Source organism: Pan troglodytes, chromosome 2 (assembly GCF_028858775.2).
Source record: "Pan troglodytes isolate AG18354 chromosome 2, NHGRI_mPanTro3-v2.0_pri, whole genome shotgun sequence".
NCBI classification, from domain to species: Eukaryota; Metazoa; Chordata; class Mammalia; order Primates; family Hominidae; genus Pan; species Pan troglodytes.
In genome coordinates, this window is record NC_086015.1 from 123,627,756 (window position 1) to 123,652,878 (window position 25,123).

General features: G+C 38.9%; 1 protein-coding gene across 1 annotated transcript; it reads right to left on the minus strand.

Moving 5' to 3' along the window:
• LRRC58 (leucine rich repeat containing 58) lies at positions 1-25,123 on the minus strand. The gene is made up of 4 exons (XM_009446244.5): positions 23,582-25,123; positions 10,978-11,106; positions 10,015-10,292; positions 1-6,552 (listed from the first exon to the last, which is right to left on the minus strand). Exons 1-4 carry the CDS (start codon positions 24,079-24,081, stop codon positions 6,344-6,346), a joined length of 1,116 nt encoding a protein of 371 aa, XP_009444519.1. The 5' UTR covers positions 24,082-25,123; the 3' UTR covers positions 1-6,343.

The window sequence follows — 25,123 nt, forward strand, 5'->3', positions numbered from 1 at the left end:
TCAACATTATAGAGACTTTAATATAGAACTGGATTCCAACAAAACAGTTTTATTAAAATAAGGCACAATGTTTGATATGGCAAAATTCACAGAGGATTGGTTAATATAAGATCTTTTGTACGTCCTGGGGGAGGGGGAAGAAGGTGGTAGAATTGAAGTAGCCCATATATTCTTTTAAGAGCATTTAGCATTACAAGGCAATATATAAATTTGATATTAATATAATAAACAATAACTTATCCTAAAAATAAAAATTGTTGAATCATGTTGCTGAATTACACTTATTTCTACCATTAAGTTTTATTTATCTATTTATCTATAGATGTAGATATTCCTAATTTGCAAGATTTCAAATACAGAAAATTAAGAAATCAGATCATAAAAAGTAATTTGACCCAAGTAAAAGTATGTTTTCAGTATTCTTCGTTAATACTTTGACATCCCAAACTTTACAAAAACTTACAATGCTGGTTATCTAAAACTTTTCTCCCATTATGTTTTTGTTTCTCATGAATACAAAGCAGGCTCAGAAATGCAAAAAACCTCAACTGCAGGCACACGTCTTTACATGATTGTTGTAAAGTGACTGTTTAGGTTAATATTCTTTCTCAATATCACAACAATGTTAACAATTTAAGTTAGTGAAAGGATTCTCTTAAACATAAGTGGTAGACATAATTAACCAATTTAGTCATGTTTTTGCAATACTGCAACAGCAATGTCAATCTTATCCCCGTATCTTCCAACAGCTGGAACTTACAATAAAAAAGTCTTATCCAATTTATTCACAGCCAAAGGAACAAGTACATTCTGGTGAATGCAGATGTTCTTTCCACCATAGCTTTGTGGTATGACAGTATATAAATAACCTTCACTAAACTAATACACTTTAATATTTACTGGATTGAATACTATCCTTTACAACAACTATTGAGAAAGACTAATGTTAGGTAAAAGTCTAGTAGCACCCAAATCAATATTGCCCTGTGAGTGTTCAATAATATGCAGAGTTCATTAGTGAACTGTTTTTTAAATATCAATTCTTAGTAAATATAGATCAAGAAGAGACAGAAAAAGAATGGGAGATATTTACATACAAAAGTATTCAAACACGTCTCACTTTCAACCTATATTACAAAGAAAACCAGTGGCAAAATATGCTAAGCCTTACAATATCTTCATAAGATGCTATAAATATGAAGTTGGTTAGAAACTGCTGTCATTCTTTGGTGGCACCAGATAAATTTTTAAAATAATATATAAGAGAACATATCTTTTCAGTGATTTTATTTCAGGGGACCCTGATTCTTACGACTTTGACATCCTGGGACAGAATGCATGGTAGAGGTTCCCTCCCCAGAAGTCCTAGACTGATACACATTAGGCCATTTTATGAGAAGGAATCTGTCAGGATCACAGTCTTTCTCCCTCAAATCAAATGAAAAAGGTAACAAGGCTGTCACAAACAACTTATTAAATAAAATAGCTCTCCAAACTTTGGGTCTAGAGTAGAGGATTTAAGGCACATACTTCCTGACCACAACTGAAATCACTGATACCTTTAAAAAGATACGACTATGAAAATACAAAATTGCACGCAATTTTTTATTTTTATTTTTATTTTTGAGATAGAGTCTTGCTCTGTCTCCCAGGCTGGAGTGCAATGGCGTGATCTCGGCTCACTGCAACCTCCGCCTCCTGGGTTCAAGCGATTCTCCTGCCTCAGCCTCCTGAGTAGCTGGGACTACAGGCATGCACCACCACGCCTGGCTAATTTTTGTATTTTTAGTAGAGATGTGATTTTGCCATGTTGGCCAGGCTGATCTCGAACTCTTGTCCTCAGGTGATTTGCCTGCCTCTGCCTCCCAAAGTGCCAGGATTACAGGTGTGAGCCACCACGCCTGGCCCAAAATTGTACACTATTAAATTCATTAATGTTATACAGGGCATAGCACTTAATATGGAAACTGGGACATTCAATACAGAAGGAATCAGAACTATGTATTATAGGTCACATTGAATAAAAATCTATACAATAGCTTTTACTATTGTTAAGTACCTGGCACAACTTAAAAGCTCACTATTTTGGACTAAATGGGGAGTAACATTCATAATGACAATAAAATCTCTACTTTTGGATGAAAAAAGGATCATTTAGGTAAAAATTAAATGTTCCTAACTAAATGCAGCTTAACTAACCTTATATATACATAATATAACTGATAGTTTTGTCTACCAAGGGTCTTATGAAAATTTAGGAATAATAACCATTAACTTTTTTTTACATAAATAGCTACTGCTAAAATGCTTTAAAAGACCAAATTTTATTTGCACTATTTGCTGTGTGTTTTTTCTTTTTTACATAGTGAAAAGGTAATATTAACCAAGGCTACCTGTTATATCACAAATTCCAGGTTAATGATGTATTACTTTCTCCCTTTGGGAAGAGCAAGGTTGGCTGTAAGAAGATCGTATTACTTGCTGGCCCTTAATTATGGAGGGATATGGACAATCTCCCAATAGCAAACACTGAACAAATTTGGTGATAAAGGTTTTTGGATGGTAGTCAGTAGGCCACTCAATAACTTAATTTTAAAACAATTCACTATTACTTTAAAGGGCTTTCTAGGCCTAGGACTGTCCCTAGGTGTTTGGTGACTTCTCTTCTAGCCCTGTGGCTTCTAAAGATTTCTTTAACACTCCAGCAATCAGCCTCTTCCTTCTCTTTTTTCATTTAAATCTGATAGTTACAAAATCTGGTAGAACTAGTGTGCAGTATTACAAAACATTATTGTGGACTGCTTTTTACTTTAATTTACACAAACACAAAAACTGCTCAAATTTGAGGTACAATTTACAATGCAAATTTTTTTGTTTGTTTGTTTTTTGTTTGTTTGTTTGAGACACAGTCTCACTCTCACCCAGGCTGGAGTGCAGCGGAGTGATCTCAGATTACTGCAACCTCTGTCTCCCAAGTTCAAGTGATTCTCTTGTCTTAGCCTCCGGAGTTAGCTGGGACTATGGGTGTGCGTCACAACGCCCGGCTAATTTTTGTATTTTTAGTAAAGATGAGGTTTCACCATGTTGGCCAGGCTGGTCTCAAATTCCTGACTGCATATGATCCATCCACTTCGGCCTCCCAAAGTGCTAAGATTATAGGTGTGTGCCACCGTGCCAAGTCTTTACTTTTAAATGTGGTAACTTGAAGCTCTAAATATCAAGAATTTTTGAACAAGAGACACTTCAGCACACATTTAGAAGTAAAATATAACCAGTCGCCTTTGGATTTACCTCCACTACTCAAATACTAGAATACTGAGGACCGTAGCCTGAGGACCGTAGCCAGCTGGTCCTTAATGTCAGCCAATCCCTGGCACCCTGGAATCAATGTATCATATTCACTAATCTTCCTATTGCCCAGAATCTTAGCACTATTTCACCAACTCAGTTTGGTGATGCTGAGAGAATTGATTCTAGGGATAAAGACTACTAAGAATGCACAATGTACTAATTCCAATTTCAAATACTAGCACTGAAGAATGCCATTCTAAATATATTAATGTTATGCTTAGGCAGTTTTATCCATAGTTTTGGTCACTAAAATCGTCCAAGTAGAGCAATATCAAAAACTTATTTCATTATAAAAATTAGACTTCGCTAATTCTGTCTTTTAAAAACCCCAATTAAAATTCATTTACTGTAATTAACAAACACAAATATATGACTTAAGAACTAAAGAGACAGACTGTTATTTTAAATGCATAGTTAGCTACATGACTTGGGAGCTGATTATCTGGTTTCTAGATTATGAAGTCCCTTGTATTTGACTTCTGATTAATTTCTCCAATCAGTTATGAGAAAAGGAAAGGTAGGAAAAAGAAACAGGGAAAATCTTAGAAATTATTAGCTGCTCTTACAAAAGTTTAGGTCAAAGATTTAAGAAAGATAAAACCGACGGCTAAATGTAGACTTCATTAAAAATTACCAAAAGACAGTTGTATGCTGATCATAGAGTTTTCAACTATACATAGAACCATAACATTTTGTTGAAATAATACTGTGGTATACATCTATATTCTTATATGCAAAGGCCAGAAACTGTCTCTGGTTGGACCTATTTACATCTGTAAAAGATGAAGCAGTAGACCTTTCTAGGAAGCTGGAAAGGGTATGTAAGATTATATATTTACATACCTATCCATTTATTTTACGAAGACTAACTCTTAGAAGACTACTCAAGCAGTTACTTAAGTCAAGCTGGTAATTGATTAGGAAGTAGGCATAAGCATTTAGGCCAGAAAAAATTGGTCCTATCAATTTGAGTATTTTACTATGAATACATTATTTTCTATGAAAATATCTTATGTATCTTAGGTAAGTCACTTATTTACAAAACATTTTACATTTGTCACTTAGGCACAGCCTAAGTCATCTTTACCTTTCATAACTGTACAGTCTGCAGCTTGCTGTGGCCCACATGGAGAAGTAAGCAAAGACTTTATACCTCTATTTTATGATATAATCACCTATGTATTACTCTTCTAGGCAGTAGGAACATATTAGATTACCTCTATAGACATAGAAAATTTCTGAGTCAAAAGGAAAACAAAATCTTACTACATTATAACAAGGTAAAGGTGAAGGGATTCATTCTATAGCAGCGTTTCACATCTGCAGTTCATGAAACTCTCATGTTTCATGAATTAATATACAAATAAACACATAAACCCTGAATTATGCTAGTTTCTTCTAAAATAAAAAATATATATGAAAAAAACCCTAATACATGTATATGTTATTATACAACAATCTGCTTTTAAGAAATGGTGTGCCATGAATGCCAGAAATCAGAAAAGGTATCACCTGATGTTCTAATGCCTATCTGATCTGTATATTTAACATTTCTTACTGTAGGTTTAACATTAACCAACAAGTCATGTTATTAGTTATTTAATGATTACCAGTAAGCACTTACTTTATATCAACTTATAGTTGTACTATTATTCAATTTGTATTGCATATTAAAGTACTTAATAAAAATTTGGTAATTTCTAATAGCAATTAATTTGTGAAACTATTTTCCTGCTATACATTAAGGATACAATATATTTAACAATTTTTTTCTATTTTATTAATACTTTATTTTCAAAAATGCTTCCATAGTTAAAGTAGTTCTGGAAACTGTTCCATTAGGTATAAGGACAATGACTCCTTTTCTCCATTTTTATTTGGCTTGTTGTGATGTTTTTCTAGTTGTATTAGTTTTTCTTTAAAAAGTAGAGAAAGATGGTCCAGTACATGACATGGGTGAGAGTCATATTTTTTCCCTACCCATTTAATGCAAGATATAAAGAAGCTTTCCTAGCTTCTATCTCTTTTAGAATTTTCTGTTAAAAATTCTTACTCTGTCTTATGATGAACAGATTGATGAAGATTGTGGCCTACCATTAAGTGTAAAAGTAATGTGCTTATAAGGGATGAGTGCACATTTAAACAAAAAAATGTTAAGAGGGCCATGAGATCGGATATTAGATACACAGTCATTTACCTAGTTCTGTTAAAGAATATTTTACAACGTTCTGCATGGTATGTCAGGTTATAGGTTGCTCTGGCATTATTTCTTGAATACATTTGTATATCCTTGCTGGATCAAGGCACTATAACAGTCATTGCTAGATTACATAAGGTTAATAGCAATCATATAGAACAAAGGATAATAATGAAAAAGTTTTAATATCTCATGTAAACGTTATATGCCTTACTTTACCAGTTAGTTTGTCAGAAAGGTTTGTCCCATGTAACCATCTGTGAGCTTCTTTGAATAGTTCTGTAATCTAGACATACAGGCAATTAGAAAAGGGAGGGTTAATCCTGTTTATGGCATATAATATATATGGTATATATAGTATATATGGTATATAGTATATATGGTATACAGTGTTCTACCTAAACCCAAGGGCAACTCCGGCAATTATAGCTTTGATAATTTCTCACTTTCTCCATCTCAACGTCCAAAAGTTATACTACTCATGACTTATTGCAGAACTGCTCTGCAAAAGGTACCATTCTGCTTTGTGATTCATGCAAAACTTGAGTGAAAACTGCAAACCATCAGCCAAATGTGAAACTATCATTCACAAATTATGTTAAAATAATCTAAACATGGGACTGGACTCATTCTTGCTGAATGGGTAGATGAAACACAAAATGTTTTATATCATCCCAGACTCTTTGATGAACACTTAAGATGAAGATAAGATTTCTAGTGAACTTCAAGCTCTATTTTCTTGTCTAACCATTTTGCTCAGTTTTTTAAGTATTTCACAACACTGTGCACTCCTGTTCAACCAAGAAGAACTTTCTGCATTCTGCGTGCAGCAACACTAGCTTCATCTTCTGAGTCAGATTCACTCTGGGAAGTGGAGCTGTGAGAGGCAGAACTGCAAGGGGAAGAACATTCTGGTGAACACAAGTAGTGCATCAGTGGGAGGCGATACTTCCCACAGAAGTCCACAAATTTAATTTGTCTGACACAGCAGTCAAAGTAGACTCCTAAAGAGAAGAAGGAATAGAAAGTAATCATTACAAAGCAAGGAATCAATTTCTTTTTCAGCCCTTTCTCCAGTGTTCTGGAGAAATGTCATACACCATCTTCTGTTATGAATCTTAAGCAGAAGTAGTACTTGCTTGTATAGCTGTCTATAAGCCTACTGGAAGGTCTTAAAGGTAGAATCTGGGTGCAAAGAGGTAACCAGGACATTTATCTTAAAGGGAGCAGGCACAGAAAGGACACTGTGTACCTAGCTTCTTTTCTCTGGGAGACTTGGGGCAATGGCTGATGGAGATTTTAGGACACCTGAGGTGCCCTTTCTCTATTACCCAAGCCACCCCCTTGGTACTACCCTACAGTCACAGACTAAAACAAAACAACATAAAAACTCCTTTAATAATTATCTTAAAGAATTAGTATACGAAAAATTTTCAGAAAGGGGATGACTTTTGGCACTCCTGTTCTTATGTACTGGGAAGGCAAAATTTAAAGAAATAAATGCCATTTTACATTTCCAAAGACTGTAAATCTACAGGCCTCAAATCTGTTTCACTGATGATCTCACTTGATTCTCATACAATTACACATCGTCAGGTAAACTGAAAGTAATATCTGGCCCTTTTGATTCCTAGGTTAGTGCTCCTCGACTGTGGCCCTTCAGTTAAGTAAAAACAGAGCTAGAGCTGAGAGGAAAGCAGATGTTGCTGTGCCTCTGGATTCTAGCTGGTCCTTAAAATGATACTGCAAATCTCTAAGACAAAGACTGTCACAATGGTTGCAGTATAACCAGAACATCTAGAATTTTGGTCCAATCACCTCTCTGGAGAGGAATCTCAAGCTCTATACTCTGCCTAAGTTTCTTCTGGCACCAAATACTGTGTGTTTATCACATAAGGGACCAAAATTAAAAGATGTGGTCCAAGCAAAGGAAAAACAATGAATTCTACTTCTATTTTTTTCCTGATATCTCAACTAAACATGTAGTTTTTTTTTTATCTTGTAGTAAGCATAAAAAAGGGGAAATTTGTGGTACATTACTCTGAATGATTTAGGAAAGTAAATACATTCAATAAGTTGGTCAGTCATAGACCGATAATAAATCCCCTAAAATGTGTTAGCTTCTTGAAAACAGATGAAAGAAATAAAATAAAGCATTATGGGAGTTACTACGAACTAAAGCAGTATAACACTATCTTGTGATTTATAAGATTTCAGATTATACAAAGAAAAGTATCTCTGAGAATATAAAAGTACTTTTGTTTAAGTTACAGTTTAATAACTAACGAATTTGAGGGGGAAAATGTCTAATGGTTCATTTCATAGATTATCTCAAATTTTAAACTGATACTTTTTTTTTTTTAAGAGACAGGGTTTCACTGTGTCACCCAGGCTGGAGTGCAGTGACATGATCACAACCCATGGGACCCTTGAACTCCTGGACCCAAGCCATCCTCTTACCTCAGCCTCCTGAGTAACTGGGACGACAGGCACATGCCACTATGCCCAACTAATGTTTATATTTTTTGTAGAGATGGGGTCTCGCTATGTTGCCTAGGCTGGTCTCAAACTCCTGGGCTTAAGAGATCCTCTTGCCTCGAATGGCGTGAACCCCGGAGGCGGAGCTTGCAGTGAGCCGAGATTGTGCCACTGCACTCCAGCCTGGGCAATACAGCGAGACTCCGTCTCAAAAAAAAAAAAAAAGAAAAAGAAAAAAAAAGAGATCCTTCTGCCTCAGCCTCCCAAAGTGATAGAATTACAGACAGGCATGAGCCACCACACTCGGCCTTAAGCTGGTAATTTTTAAAGCATTTTTGTTCCTAAGATAAATGGCACATCAGTATACTAAAGAAGTCATTAAGGAAATATTTAAGAGAGAAAAGAGAATTCCTGTAGAGGTCCATTTCCAGAAAAGCATGAATTCAAAGAAGAGATTTAGACTTTCAGGCCTGAGGGCCTGGTGTGAATGCTGCCCTATGTGTTTTCCTCTGTCACTGTGAAAGCTAATTTAGGAATGGAGAATCAGAGAAAAGCACAGTGCTGCAATCTCTACTTCTAAGAGTGGGTGGCCAGAAATGATCCAGAGCATTATCTTTTTTAAACTCAAAGTGTCTTTTTTATCTTTTAACAATCTTTGAAGAATTTGATAATTTTCTCCCTTTTAACCTTGTAATAGCTTCAAGACAAGATTGGACTGCCAGAGAAAGTCTCACCTGGTTTTGATCATCATTATGCAGCATTTCCTCAGTACCTACTGGATTTTTTAAAAGTAGTCTTTTATGAGGGAGCCAAAGTGAAAAATGACCTACTATCAGTCACTAATTCTCACCCACACACCCTGGCCCTTCAGGCTCTTCACAACCAGGACTCAATGTAGCTTTTCACTCTCATTACTCCCCTAACCTTACATTTGGAGCAAATTACTACTCATCCAACAGTCTGCCCCATACTCTTCTGTCTCCACTTTGTACTCGCCATCTGAAAAATTTCCTATCCTCAATTTTATCCTATCAAAATCTAATTCATACCTCAAGAATTAGCTCATTGTTTCCAGATCTAATTAAATATACTCTCCCCCTCCTTTGATTTCCAGAAGCATTTTGAATTCCTTGGGATACTTACCTGACTCTGCCTTATATCATTTGCATAATTCTCTTCAAATGCTCTAAACTCAAGACATTTTGAACCATGGACTTAAAAGAATATGAAGTTTTGGGTACATTCTGTAACTGGCACACATTCAGCCCATTCTCATACATCTTGATTAAATCTGATACAGGGAATGGTGAGTCTAAGAAAACATCATTCAAATAAATATAAAAGGTGGGCCGGGCGTGGTGGCTCACGCCTGTAATCCCAGCACTTTGGGAGGCCGAGGCGGGCGGATCACAAGGTCAGGAGATCAAGACCATCCTGGCTAACAAGGTGAAACCCCGTCTCTCTACTAAAAAAATACAAAAAAAATTAGCCGGGTGTTGTGGTGGGCGCCTGTAGTCCCAGCTACTCGGGAGGCTGAGGCAGGAGAATGGCATGAACCTGGGAGGCAGAGTTTGCAATGAGCCGAGATCGCGCCACTGCACTCTAGCCTGGGCAACAGAGCAAGACTCTGTCTCAAAAATAAATAAATAAATAAATAAATAAATAATAAAAGGTGTCCAAACATTTTAGAAACAGTTTTTAAACAATTAGAACTGTTTATACTTCCTTGTGTTTCCTCTCATTTTACCATCTTGATTTATTATCGTATGTCAAGACAGGATGAGACTTCCTGGGTCTGTTCCTTATGTATGAATCCTAAAATATTATGAAAAAGAATTTTTTAAAAAATCCAGAGTGAAATGTCTTTCTCATAAATGAGTGAAAAAATAAAGGGAACAGAAACAGAGACTGCTTTTGTCTGAAAGAAGACTTAATTAATTTAAAAAATAGCTAAATAAGTGGGAAACATGAATACTGAATTAACTTACCTCCACACTTTGGGTTTGGGCAATTGCTGGCTGAACCCAAGTATCTAAGAAGATTTCCAGGAAGATCATAGGGAGTGTAGGAAATATTTCGAATCTTAATGGTCCGTGCAGCTAATTCCAGGAGAGTTGGAGGATCATAGGTTAAATCTCTAACAAAACGAACAACCAATGGATTTCCTCGTAAACTCAACTCTTCCAAATGAATAAGGTTGAGGATCTCTCGAGGCAGATATGTCAGCAAGTTATTGTGAAGACTTAGGGAACGAAGTGAATGTAACCTAGAATAAATGTAGTAGAAAAATCAATGGCAGTAAACAACGTAACTATCAAAAATATTGAATATATGTGTGTATACAGAACTTGATTTCCCCTTAAGAATGAGCAATTAAGATTAACGTCAATTGAAGTAAAATAAAAAGGTGCTGAAACTAGATCAAAGTGCAGATTTGTAAATGTCATGAAGGACTTTTGCCCTTGCAATCTTGGCGAATTTAGAATACTTAGAGAGTGTTCTGATATGCTAACTGCTGTAAAACCTAGATTTGAAGATTTGGGGGTGGGCAGTGGGCATGCTTTCTCATTCAGATATCTAAAAAAAGGAAAGATTTCAAATGCAACAGAAATTAAGATCCTTCATATTATAAAGCCTAATTAGGATAGAAATGTTTCATATCAAATATAAAATCACTAAAAGTCTCATAAAACCTAGGGAAATGTATGCTAATACTCAATTCTTTGATTAAAGAAAATAGACTGAACAAATATTTTGAAGAATAAACCAGAGCATTTAAAAGTGAAATTAAAAAAACTCAGCTTGCAGCAAACCTCAGAACTATAATTAACATATCACTTACTTTGAGAATATCTAATTCTTTTCTACATATAAAAACATGTGAGTGAATACAAGACAATAATTACTAAGCATAGATGTCTGCGTATATACAAATGCCTGGAACTACTTACTGTGAAAGTTGAGGAGGTACGCTTTGGATTTTGTTGTCACATAATACCAAATAATTCAGAGAAGGCAGATTTCCTAATTCTGGTGGGATTTCTTTAATGAAATTTCCTCCAAGATATAAACACTCTAAACTGCAAAAATAAATGAACAAAACCAAAAAAGTAAATAAAGTTGAAAAAGATACCCCATTGTGTCTACTACAAAAAACACGTTTCATCTATTCATTCAGCAAATGTTTTACTTAAGATTTGCTATGTGCTATCCAGTCTCTAGAGAAACAATGCAATTTTCAGGGAGCTTATACTATAGCTAAGCAGACGAGACAGACCAATGTTAGATAACATTATAATGAAACACAAAACAAGGCCAAAAATAGGCATTACAATACCAAAATAAGAGAGACAAACCATAAATGGTATTAGGAGTTGAATGAAAAGGAAGATAAAAGTTTTAAAAAGGCCACAGTAGTTCTGAATGGAACAGGCTTCCCCAAAGGGCTGTGACTTCAGCTGGGCTATGGACTTAGCCCATTTAGACAAGAAGAAAGAGTACACTTCAGGTTGGAGGAGAGGGCTTGTGAAGGCACAATGAATATACCTTTTAATAGAAGAAAATTCATCTTGAGGAATCAAAGATTAAGGTTGTAGAGAGACCAGATTACAAGAACCCTGAATTCTATGCTAGTATGCTTGGATTTGATTGATGCACTGACAGGCAATGGGAAAACCACTAGCTTGTTTTTGAATAGACTGTAAAACTATGAAGTCTCTACATTTCTTCTTCGCTCTTATTATAGCAAATACATTCTTCAGAGGCTGTGTAAATTGTCCACTACCATAAAATCAAAGTTCCAGGTAATTATACTGTTTTCCAACAATAGGTTAACATTTTAGACATGGCATATATTGCACCAAAATAAAAAAAAAGAGAGTACTCTTTGATGATTACTGTTGAAAGGCTTCCTTCAAAAGATTTTTGCAGGGGGTAGCAGGATCAGTTCTTACTATATATATTTATTTATTTATATATAAAAATATATATATTTATATATATTATACTATAAATAAATACATAAAATGTATACAAACACATACAGATTTTTTCTCCCAATACTGTATTACTTTTATCTTCCTGTTAAATCTGCTAACTCAGTAGAACTACTGTTTTTTCAAAACACCTTTAAATGTGGGAGAAAACAGCCTATTAAAGGGTTACCCAAACTTCCATGGTAAGAATTCCCTATGATATTTTTAAAGCTATGAAGTCCTGACCCCATCCAGATGCACTAAATACTGTCTCCCTCCCTTGAATTGCCTGTGAACTGGCAGATTTCAGAATATAAGGTGTAATTCTAACAGATAAAGCCAAGTTACCTTGTGCAGCCATGGCTATTTACAAATCCATAATTAGCATATAAGAGCACTCCTTAACCTACAACTTTGCCAACACCTAGTATTATCACCAGCATTTATTTATTTATTTATTTACTATTTGATGGTATAAAAAATGGTACCATTCTGTGTTTTTAATCTGCAGATCTGTAGGTCCCTAACTATTAGTGAAGTTTAGCATCTTTTTATGGTTTTAGACATTTGTATATCTTTAGAGAATTACCTGTTCATATCATTTACCTATTTTTCTCATGAATTATGCAGCTTTATCTCATTAATTTGTTGGGAGTTCTGCTGTTGTTAAATATATATATATATATTCTGCATAACTTTGTTCCTTTGTGGCCTCAAGCATGGTCTATTTTCATTCATGTATTATATGTACAAAAAGAACATGTAGCTATTATGATTAAGCTCATTAACTGAGCAAATTTATTTTCTCTTATTATTTTGCCTTCTTGCTCTGGTGGTTAGTCTCCTACTATAAACATGATTTTCCTTCTTCCCTTCAGAGTCCTTTCAATCTTTGCTTTTTTTCTCATTAATATACAGAAGTTATACTACAGATACATTCAAGCTCATGACTGCTAAAAACTTCCTGAAGTGAGCCTTAATTCATATGAATCATTTCTATTTGTTCTTTTTTTTTTGAGACAGACTCTTACTCTGTCGCCCAGGCTGGAGTGCACTGGCATGATCTCGGCTCACTGCAACCTCCGCCTCACGAGTTAGGTCAAGCAATTCTTCTGCCTCAGCCTCCCGAGGAGCTAGGATTACAGGTCCCTGCCACCATGCCTGACTAATTTTTGTATTTTTAGTAGAGATGGGGTTTCACCATGTTAGCCAAGCTGGTCTCGAATTCCTGACCTCAGGTGATCTGCCCACCTCAGCCTCCCAAAGTGCTGGGATTACGGGCGTGAGCCACGGTGCCTGGCCTCTATTTTTTATTTTAAATACCTTTTGCCCTGAAATCTATGTCCTCTGATTATCAACACTGCTTACCAGTTTTATTTTTGTTGGTATTTATTTCATTCAATCCCAGCTCTACAACTTACCAGTATAAAAATTTGGATCAGTTACTTAATCTTGCAGTTTCTTCCTTTTAAAAATGGAATATTATCTATCATATAAAATGCCCAGTTAACAAATATGAACTAACACCTACAATGTGCCAGGCACCATTCTAGGGAATAGAATGTAAATAAGTTCAAGTTCTTGACCTGAATAAGTTTACATTTTAGTGAGAAGACAGACAATAAATCAATAACATGTCCATTATGCCAGATAGTTTTAAATGTCACAAAGAAAAAGGGGGAGCAATCAGATAGTGATGGAAGTTACACTCTAGAGAGGGTGGTCAGAAAAAGTTTCTCTTAGGAGATGACATCTGAACAGAGATCTAAATGACTGAGTACAAACCCCAATGGAAAAGTGATTGGTGTGTTGTGAAACAGCAACACAGCCAGTTTGACTAGATGAGTAGATCAGAATGACTGAGGTGGGACTGTGGTCATCAAAGAGATCAGAGAGGTAGCCTGGGAAGGCCACATCACAGAATGCCCTTTGGGCCTCTGTAAGAGCATTTTGAAAAAACAGTTCTGAACAAAGGTTAGTCATTCAACTTGACTTACTCTTTAGAAGGATCACTTTGGCTACTGAGTGGCAAACAACTGGAGAAGTGGTTAGGGGAGCACTGTGGGCAGGAATAAAAGGAGGAAAAGCAGATTGGAGCCTAATCCAGTACTTCAGATGAGAAATGACAGATTTGCCTGGTACATCATTTCCTATCCCTTTACTTATAACTTATTGGTGTATTTTTATTTTAAGTGTAACTTTTTATAAATGAAGCATAATTTGATGATTGATATGTTCGGACTTGTGTTTTCTATTATCATGGTGTCTCTCCACATACCTTTTCCCTTTAGTTCTGCTTCTTATTGTGCTCCTCAAGTTTATTTTTGTTCTTTTCCCTCTACTTCTACTGTTTTGAACTGTATATGCTATTTCTATTTTGCCAGGAGTTACCCCCTTCAATTTTCTTTGTGCTCTCTCTCAGTCTCAAACACATACCCATGCTCTCTTCTGTCCTTCTCTTCATATCATCTTCTAGAATTAGTTCTACCCCGATTTTCTACCAATTTATTTTATTTCCAATCAGTAAATTGATTCAGATTTATCAATATGTTTTACCAATTTTATCATTTTTTTTGGAGGCTTGTTATTTAAGGTTCATTTTTCTTGGAGTACATCCTTCAGAAGTTCTTTCAGCAAGAACTCATGGTTGTTAATCTTTGAGTCCTTTGTTTCTGGTGTTTTAACTTTTTCCCCTCACTCTTGAGTAATAGTTTAGCTGGGCATAAAATTTCAGATTGGCAGTTACTTTTCCTTGGCACTACGAAGATGCTGCTCCGTTATCTTATTACAGCCAATATTACTGTTGTTCCTTTGTAGGTAATCTTTTTTTTCTTTCCTCAATAGGAGTAAAGATTTTTTCTTATTCATCTTTAATGTTCTAAAGTTTTACTATGACATGTTAAGATATCAGTTTAGAGAGCTCCCTTTCTTTAACTGTGGGAAATTTCAGCCACCATTACTTCACACATTGTTTTTCTTTCATTGTCTTTCTAGAATTGCTCTTAACAGTTTTTTAATTTTTTTTTAATTTTTATTTTTTGAGATGGAGTCTTGCTCTGTTACCTAGGCTGGAGTGCAGTGGCACGATCTCGGCTCACTGCAACCTCTGCCTCTCTGGTTCAAGCAATTCTCCTACCTCAGCCTCCCGAGTAGTTGGGATTACAGGCGCCCGCCACCACGCCTGGCTAATTTTTGTATTTTTAGTAAAGACGAGGTTTTACCATGTTGGCCAGGCTGGTCTCAAACTCCTGACCTCATGATACGCCCACTTTGGCCTCCCAAAGTGCTGGGATTACAGGCATGAGCCACCATGCCCAGCTGCTATTAGCAGTTTTAACTTCAGGATCTATCCTCTATGTCTTAATATTTCTTTCATACTTTTTATTTCTTTATCTCTTTGAGCTGAATTCCAGGAAAATAACTCAGTAAAATCTTTCAGCTTATGGATTCATTCTTCAGCTGACTTCTGTCCACCTTTTAGTCCAGTTAGTTAGTTCATAATTACATCTTTTCATTTCTAGAAACTCCAATTGGGGTTTTCATAATTGTCAGTTTTAAAACTCCCTATTCTTGCTTCACTGATGAAGTTCCTTCCTTTATCTCTCTGAAATTAAAAATTCTTTGCCGATTGCCTTATTACAGATATTTTCTCAAGTATAATTTTTCTGTCTTTCATAATCTCAGCCTTCCTTGATGTGTGGTTATTCAAAATGCCAACTTGAATCTAACATTTTGTCTTTTTAAAAAATACATTAGGTCAGGTGCAGGGGCTCACACCTAATCCCAGCACTTTGGGAGGCTGAGGCAGGTGGATGACTTGAGGTCACGAGTTCGAGACCAGCTTGGCTAACTGGTAAAATACCGTCTCTACTAAAAAAACAAAAACAAACAAACAAACAAAAACAAAAATTAGCCAGGCGAGGTGGCAGGCACCTGTAATCCCAGCTACTCAGGAGGCTAAGGCAGGAGAATTGCTTGAACCTGGGAGGCAGAGGTTGCAGTGAGCAGAGGTGACACCACTGCACTCCAGCCTGGGTGACAAAGTGAGACTGTCTCTCAAACAAACAAATATATGTATATATTAATGACACTTTTTAAAAAACGTATCTCTGATCGTGTAAAGCTTTTCAAAATTCCATTTCTCTCTTTAGACTTAAAATGTTTAGAAAAAGTAAGCAGATAACTTTAATTTTATGTTATTTTCTTTCTCTTTCAAAGATTATCTTGCAGCAAAAGTCAACTGGTTATAAGATTGAATTCTCCTACTGCAAGTGCTTAAGCATTGGTGAAAACAGTTCCTAGGCAGGGTTTTTAAAATTCTACCAAGTATGGCATAAGTTACTGCCCAGTTACTCAGAAATCCTTATTTTTCAATGATGACAGCTACTTGAATAGAATAGAACAGAACAGAACAGAATACAATATTTGGAGTCCAAATAACAGAAACTACTAGGTTCCTGGAAAAGGGACTATTTCAATGAGAATACTATCAGGGAAAAAAACTGAGCAAACCTCAAAGTCCTTTTTACAAAGGATTTGATAGCTAAATAATAACTTGCAATATAGTCTAGAGAGGGAGAAAAAAATAAAGTAAAAAAAGGAAGAGTGAGTCTGAGGGCAAGTGTAAATATTATCCTTTCTATTTGCTTAGGTCAGTGTTATGGATTGAATGCCTGTGCCCTCCCAAAATTCATGTTGAAACCCTAACTCCTTAATGTTAGGGTATTAAGAAGTGGGGTATTTGGGTGGTAATTAGGATTAGATAAGGTCAAGAGGGTGGAGCCCTCGTTAATAGGATTAGTGTTCTTCTAGGATTCCCAAGGCAACTTGCTTCCTCTCTCCATCATGTTGATGTAACAGGGAGGCACGGCTGGGGCTGCACATTCCATGGAGCTGGGGGGAGCCCTGCCCTTCTGTGTTGGGACCGGAGCTCCCCAGGTGCAGCTGTGGTGGCCCAACCTGCAGCTGCAGACCCAGGCCTCCTGCTCTACAGAGCAGGGAGAAGCCCCACCCTCCTGGGTGGGGCTACAGCCACCTAAACTGCAACTGTGGATCTGAGCCTCCCTGTGCTCTAGGGGGAGGGCTGGGAGCAGGCAGGACCTGCCTTCCCACGAGCGGCTGCAGCCGTCCTCCCAGGTGCAGGAGCTGGGTATCTCTGCAGCCTGCACCCTTGGGGGCCCCAGGAAGGATCCCCCCCACAATCCCTGCAGGCTCGAGGGTGTCTTCTCCTGCTGCCTGGCCTCTCTCCAGCCCCCGCTCCCATCTTGGAGCAGGAGCTGGGGCTGAGCCTGGGGCATCACAAATGGCATCAGGAGGCAGACTGATTCCTGGGCAGAAGAGGGTGGGTCCCCAGTAAGGCCCCACCTTTGGACCAGGGTGGGCCTGAAGGCTGGGGGCCAAGCTGCCAGTCGGGCAGATGGGAGTGGGGACTCCTGGTGCCTCTCCCCGCCTGCCCATGGTCACCCATGGACCAATCAGCATGCACTTCCTCCCCTCTGAGGTCCATAAAAGCCCTGGGCTCAGCCAGAACAGGGCAGAGGAGGAAGAGGACAGAGAGAAGATGGGATGGGGTGACCAGCTGCAGAGAGGAGTATCCTCTAAGCTGAGAGCTACAGAGATGACCTGCCAGGAGAGAGGAACCACCCTCTCAGCTGAGAGCTTCAGAGACCTCCAAGAGCTTCAGAGACCTGCAGAGATATCCGAATGACTTGCCTGAGGAGAGGGGCCACCCTCTCCAGGGCCTCCTGTCTGCTGAGAGCTGAACACTTGAAGGGACCACCTGCCTACAGAGAGGAGCTACTCACTCATCTCAGCTGTTCTAACAGTAAATAAAACTCTTCTTCTTCACCCTTCACTTGTCTGTGTACCTCATTCTTCCTGGATGCAGGACAAGAACTTGGGCAAAAGTGCCGTGGCCACAGAGGTTTCCAGTCAGAAAAATCAACATCCCAGAGATCCCGTAACAATGTGAGGCCACAGTGAGAAGACTGCAGTCTATGAACCAGGAAGAAAGCCCTCACCAGACATCAAATTCCAGGACCCTGATCTTGGAATTCCCAGCCTCCAGAACTGTGACACATAAATTTGTGTTGTTTATAAGTCACTCAGTTTATGTCTTGTTATAGTAGCCTGAACTTATTAAGACAGTCAGGAACCAAGAAAAACTAGTCTCTGGTGATCATTTGCTACTTGATGTCTTCTTTCAATGCTTTGGAAGTGGACAGGGAAGGTAGACGGAAAGGATGCAAAACATTAGTAGTTACCTTGACTTTGGCAGAAAAGGATCTGACATTCTAAAATATAACTAAGGCCATGATTTTGCAATTATGTAAATTCTCTTTTGCAATTGATGAATAACACTAATCAAATTACATAACCATCATATTAAATTTACAGTTTCAGGCTTATTTTTTACTTTCTAACTCAAATAATTTCCAAATTTCTAGGGACTTGACATCTTTCGATGATTTGTGGGAATTAAATTTCTATAACACACTCTACTGTTTCTGAATACACTTTTTTTTAAGAAGAAAGGAAACTGTTGTTGAATTTGTAGCAAAACTGTAGGGTTTAAGTTCTTGTGGTTATCAACATTGTAACTCTGTTAATTAGGGTTGGAACAATTCTATTCTTTCAGTATTTGAGGAATACAGAAAACAAGAAAAGTACTCACTAAATTTATGGAACAAATTATTCCTTTCCTGTTTAGCATTAATATATTGACCTTAAAATTGTCTCTTGAAAAATGAATCACGTTTCCAATCCTTAGGGATACTGCAGTGGATGCCTTTTCTCTTATCAAGTACGAATGACCCACTGAAAAAACAGGCTAGCACAAGTAAAAGTAGAAAATGCTTTCTGCTTCTCCAATCAAATAAAACTGACACCGAACATCATAAAAATATACGTTAAGCTGGGCACAGTGGTTCACGTCTCTAATCCCAGCACTTTCGGAAGCTGAGGCAGGCGGATCACTTGAGGTCAGGAGTTCGAGACCAGCCTGGCCAACATGGTGAAACCCCGTCTCTACTGAAAATAAAATTAAAAAAAAAATTAGCCTGGTGTGGTGGCAGGTGCCTGTAATCCCAGCTACTTGGGAGGCTGAGGCAGGAGAATCACCTGAACCTGGGAGGCAGAGGCTGCAGTGAGCTGAGATCGTGCCGCTGCACTCCAGCTTGGTGGACAGGGCGAGACTCTGACTCCAAAAAACAAATAAACAAACAAACAAAAACCAAAAAAAAAAAAAACCCCAAACAACAACAACAACAAAAATACATTAATCCTATCTTATATGGTTGGTTAAAAGGAGATGGAATTAAAGTAAGATAGGAATGTACAAAGAAGTAGAAAACAGAAAGGAAAAGAAACAGAAAGATAAGAACATCTGTGGATAAAGAAAGTTTTCTTGAAGTAGCATCTTTGTATTAAATGACAAATACTAACATACACCACAGGATTATAAGGTACCTATATGTTCAAAAGTAGACATACAAATAGATGCATCATCTCTTGACACTTGCCCCAAATTAAGGCAATAAAAAAAGTCAGAGGGACGATGTTGAGAGCCAGTGACAAACTCAGTATGTGACTCTAAATGTGGAAAAGCATTTTCATTTAAACTTTACTGCATTCTATCATCTGGTTGAGTCATCTGTCTCCTTTCTAAGATATCAACCTATTGTACACTAACTTCAAAACATTTGAGAGCATTAACTTTTAGCTTTTGTTTTGTCACACCCTCCTATCTCAATCTTTCAAAACCACATCAAACAGATGGTGAGAGGCATCATGAACAGAAAAAGGAAGGCATTACTTAAGAAGAAAAGATTGTAGAAGAGTACCAATGAAACTCAGTTGTGCTCAAACCTACTCTCCAAATATCTAGCATACTGGATTTGCCAAACAATCCTGAAGCTTTTGTTTACTTAAATAAAGTCTATTGGCCATTGAGTGATAAGCTATTAAGCTCTTCCTCAATTAATATCTAACCTAACTGAGAAGAATAAAAGGTATGACTCAGAAAAATAAGTCAGAATATGAATTATACCTACTTTTTCAGCATTATGTAACAAAAAAAAATTTGCCCATATACTATAGCCAAACAATTACATTTATTTGCTGAAGAATAACCACATTTTGATGGAAAGTATCTACATCCACAACCGCATGGTTCACATTGATAACCTAATTTACTCGAGGGGAATGAAGTTAATCATAAAAATAAGTAAGATTTTCAGCATCTACTTATTTGTTATACTTTGAAAGTGATGCTTCAGAAAACGTTTAAAAAAAAAAAAGATTTTGCCACTAGGGGAAAGAATTAATAGGGTATAGAAAACATAGATATCTTGCTAAATCTGGAGAGGTCAATGACACCAATTAAGCCATAAGTATTCATTTGTTATTCCTTCCTTAAATGATGAAGAGTGGAAGGAGTGGGGGAGTTTTCATGGATTATATAGTCTGTACTATTTTAATAATTGCTCTTACAGAGGACACATATCTTCTTAATGTGCCAAAACACTAGATCTGGTTTAAAAAGCAGCATGGCATACATAGTATCAATATAAATCAGGGTAACCAATGAAGTCTAGAGGATCCAGGTATTTTCTAAGAGAAGATGGTGTTTTTGGACAGGTAGTTTAAGAGACTAAACCTCCACCTCTACATTTTTGAAGCTTTAATGCATCATATTAGTAGTGAATAGTTAGCAGTGTTTGAAGGCTGAACCACATAACTCTCACTCGTCACTATCTCGCCTCAAGTAAATCACTGATAATAAATCTAAGTTTCCTCATCTGTGAATAGAAGGGGACGAATCGGGTCATTGCCAAGGCTTTTTCTAGCTCAGAGTATATTTCTACACAACCCTTTTAACCTACAATCAGAGTTTATATGTGGAGCATAGCCTAAACTTTTACCGATTCTTAGCAGTAACGAGAAATAAGGCACACAACTGAAAAATGAAAACAGTGACGTTAAAGATATCATACATTATTGGTGTCAAAGACACAATGAACAATAAACACAGATAGCACGGTTGTTAGCCCAGAAAATTGAGTCAGAAGATCAGTCAACTATGTGAATGACTTTGACAAATCCTCCTGATCACAAATCCAACAGTACAGAAGTCAAGTTCTAGGCTGGGTGCAGTGCCTCACGCCTGTAATACCAACACTTTGGGAGGCAGAGGTGGGTGGATCACTTGAGGTCAGAAGTTTGAGACCAGCCTGGCCAACATGGTGAAACTCTGTCTCTACTAAAAGTACAAAAATTAGCTGGCGTGATGGCACGCTCCTGTGGTCGCAGATACTTGGGAGGCTGAGGCAAGAGCATCACTTGAACCCAGGAGGCGGAGATTGCAGTGAGCCCAGATCATGCCACTGCACTCCAGCCTGGGCAACAGAGTGAAACTCCGTCTCAAAAAAACAGAAAACAAAAAACAAAAAACAAAAACAAGCAAAAAACCATGACCCTCCAACCCCCCGACAAAGATTCAGGTTCTAGTACTCTGCCACTGTGCAGAATTCAAGGGTTTGGAGTCACAGACCACAGAGGTCAAATACAGTTCCAATGCTTACTAGCCTTGTAATCTTATGACTTAATTTCTCTGAGCTTCAGTTTCTGCCTCTGAAAAATGGGAGCACATCATCTTATGGCATCATTGTGAGTATTAAAAGGCATAGTTAGCACCTATGACAGGATCTACTGCATTGTAAGTATTAAATAAATGGGATTTTTGCCTACTTTTCTCCCCATGTGATGGAAATAATACTTCCCCTGGGTTCCTGTTAGTATATTAAGAAAATTCCAAGGCTGGAATTATGCAACATTAAAATTAGAAGGAACCAAGAGCTGTCAATTTTACCTCTAAATCTTTTCTCGAAATCTTCCATTTCTTAGCATTTCTCCTAGTATCAAGCTGGTATAAGCTACCATCATCTCTCATCCTATTACAATGACCTCCTTCAAACCAGCCCTCAAAATCTCTATCTCTTCACCCTCTCCTCACTCCATTCTTGCATAGCAACAAGATACATGCTTAAAACTCTCTCATGTGCACTTAGAATAAAATCCAAACTTTATCATAGCCTTCAAGACCTGACACGGGCTGACTTGCCCAAATTTATATTTGCCACTTTCCCTCTTGCTCACTTCCCAGTACAATGTCCTTCTTTCAGAATTTTAGTAGTTATCCTCCTTGCCTCTGGGCTTTCCCATGTGCCTCTGTCATTTTGTCTCAAGGCATTCTGTAGGTCTTCATAGAACTCATAACCACTGTAATTAAATAATGAGGTTCATAGTTAGTTGTTTAATGTCTGTCTCCTGGATCATGTTCACCATTGTATCCCCAATACTTGGGACAGTGCCTGACACAGGGCAGGTGTTCAATAAATATCTATTGAAGAGTAAATGAAGAGACATCTTGCCCAAATGCTTCATTTGTAGATTAGAAAGCTACAGTTAGGATACGCTACAGTTAGGATACAAGTGACTTGCCTAAGGCTGGAGCACCAGGAGTTCTTTTTTCCCAGGCCAATATTCTTTTGCTACACTTAACTCTGAGGTCCCTTCTACCTTTAACGTTCTGTTATCTCTGAAAATACAATAAAGTGTGAAAATATCTTACAGATGGAAGATACCTCTTTTTCGTTTTGTACAATACATTTGGCTCTATTTCCCACTCCCCCACCGGGCACTTTTATTATCCTGTTTCTCTGCTTCCTCCTAAAGTTAAATTTAACATATTTACTGCATAATCTAGTAGGTGAAGCAGATAATTCCTGTAAACAAGGAATCATATCCAATAAGGTAAATGCAAAGGCAGGATGAATGAAGCACAGAGAAAGTACAGCATAGGCTGTACTTTTTTGTGCAGGGAGTAGTAACGAAAAAAATTGTTGTGCAGGGAGTAGTAAAAAAGGAATCACAGAGATGATTAACTTGAGATAGCTTTTGAAGGATGATAGGCGTTTGCCAGGTGAAGGAAACATTCCAAGCAAGGGAAACAGCACGTGTACAGAGGCACTGCATCCATTCAACACATACTGAGTGCCTACCAGCAACTCCAAGCTGCTTTCTCTACGTGGGAAAATGCATAGGTCACTGAACTCCACAAATGGTAGTTGGTACTGCCACAGAGAAGAGGAAGCTGCAAATGTAGTGGAAAGCAAGGGTTAGATCAGAGCACCTTGTATGCCATGCTCAAAGGCACGTACTTTGATCTATAGAGATGGAAATCCACGGAAGACTTTTGAGCAAAGAAGTGACAACCTCTGATTTACATCTGTTTTGAGTTTCCACTCAGTTTGGATCACGCCCCAGATTCAATAAGGAAGACAGAAAAAATGCCTCGAGAATCTGCATAGGCCAAACACAACATACCAAACAGTCACACATGCGAACATACTAGGTATTTACAACAACCTGCTGAGATGGTTGGGCAGAACTCACTACCGCGCAGTTAAAGAGAAAGCTTGGAAATAGTTACGTGACAAACGTTGAGGTGCCCAGGCCCGGCGCCCCAGGGTTCCCGGACACCGCCCGAGGCCTCCCCACCCTCCGGCACACACCCGCTCACCTCTGCAAGTTCTCGATCTCAGCCGGGATGCTCTGCAGTTGGTTGCCGCCCAGACTCAGGGTCTGCAGCGCGCGCAGCTCTAAGAGCGAGGCAGGCACCTCCTGGAAACAGTTGCCGCTGAGGTTGAGCACCTGGAGGCTGCGGCAGAGCGGCGACTGGGCCAGGCCCTTGGGCAGCGCACTGGGCCCGCCGAGCCGGTTGTTCTTGGCCAGCAGCGTGCGCAGGCCGCGCAGAGCAAGCAGCTCCGGCCCGAGCGCGGTCAACGCGTTGCCGCTCACGTCCAGCAGCTGGAGGTGCGGGAAGCCGCTGCCCAGCGCCCGTGGCAGCGACACCAGACGGTTGTGAGGCAGCAGCAGCCGCAACAGCGCCTCCCGCGCGCCGCGCCGCTCCTCGCCCCGCGCCTCCAGCTCAGACTCCAGCGTCTCGGTGGACACGCTGAGGCGGGACCAGTTCAGTTCGGCCTCCCCGGCCGTGACCACCGCTGCTCCGGCCTCCTCCATCCTGGCCACCGCACGGCGCGTGGCGCCGGATTCCCCAGAGCGCCGCGCGCGGTCCAGAGGCCGGGAGCTCTGCGGCGCCCCGGAACCTGAACCGAGGGCTGAGTCGGAAGTGGCGCGGGCGGGCGCAAACCCTGCGCGCCTTGGCCGAGTCACGCGACGCGAGGCCCTGGGGTGCGCGCGCCGCTCCGGGGCGGGCTCTGCCTCACGAGGCGCGGGGCGCGGAGTGGCAAGAGCGCAGCATGGGCTGCGCAGAACTGAGGCAGACACCCAGAGGCCGCCAAATTGTCATCTGAGCCGGACCGGGTTTCGGCGGCCGCGCTTTATAGTCGCTGGAGCCTGGTGACCTATTCCAGGGCTCCAAGACTGCCTCGGCAAACAGCCCAAGGATGTTCGGTTATCTCGCCTTGAGGGTTCGCGCGTCACGTGCCCCCCCCCCGCCCCCCGCTTGTTTTTCAGTTTAAAAGTGGGGCCCGTGTCTGCAGGACTCTGTGAGCACACAGTAATTTAGTGGTGATTTAGCTCCATGACAGAAAACCGCAGGAATTTAAAGTCCGAAGATTAACAAAGCCGACCTCGAAATGTGAACGCAGCTGGACTAGACCTCAGAACCCCCGGACCCTTACTGGAGGTTCCGCTGTTAAATAGCCTAGGGCAGGGATTTGATTTCAGTTGCCCCATGCATAAAATATGGGTAATACCCGCACTACTTACCCCACAGAATTATTTTTTTCTTTTTTAAGGCAGAAATGTGTATCAAGTAAGGACGTTTTGCCCGTTTTAATTGTAGAAGCACATACGTGGCTTTTGGTGTAAGTTGTGTCTAGGAGTGAATTTGGGAGATATGGAGGCGGTTGCATGATTTGAGATAGCTCGAATTAATGAGTTAGTTTAAAAACTCAAAGCATAGAGTTTGTACTGCAGGTCAAAACTACAGTTTGGGAAAATCCTGATCTGGTACTAATTTAGTAATTCTAATTAACGTATTTTTCATCCTTGTCCCAAACTCAATCTTTTCTGAAATTACATTTTATGATTTTGAAAA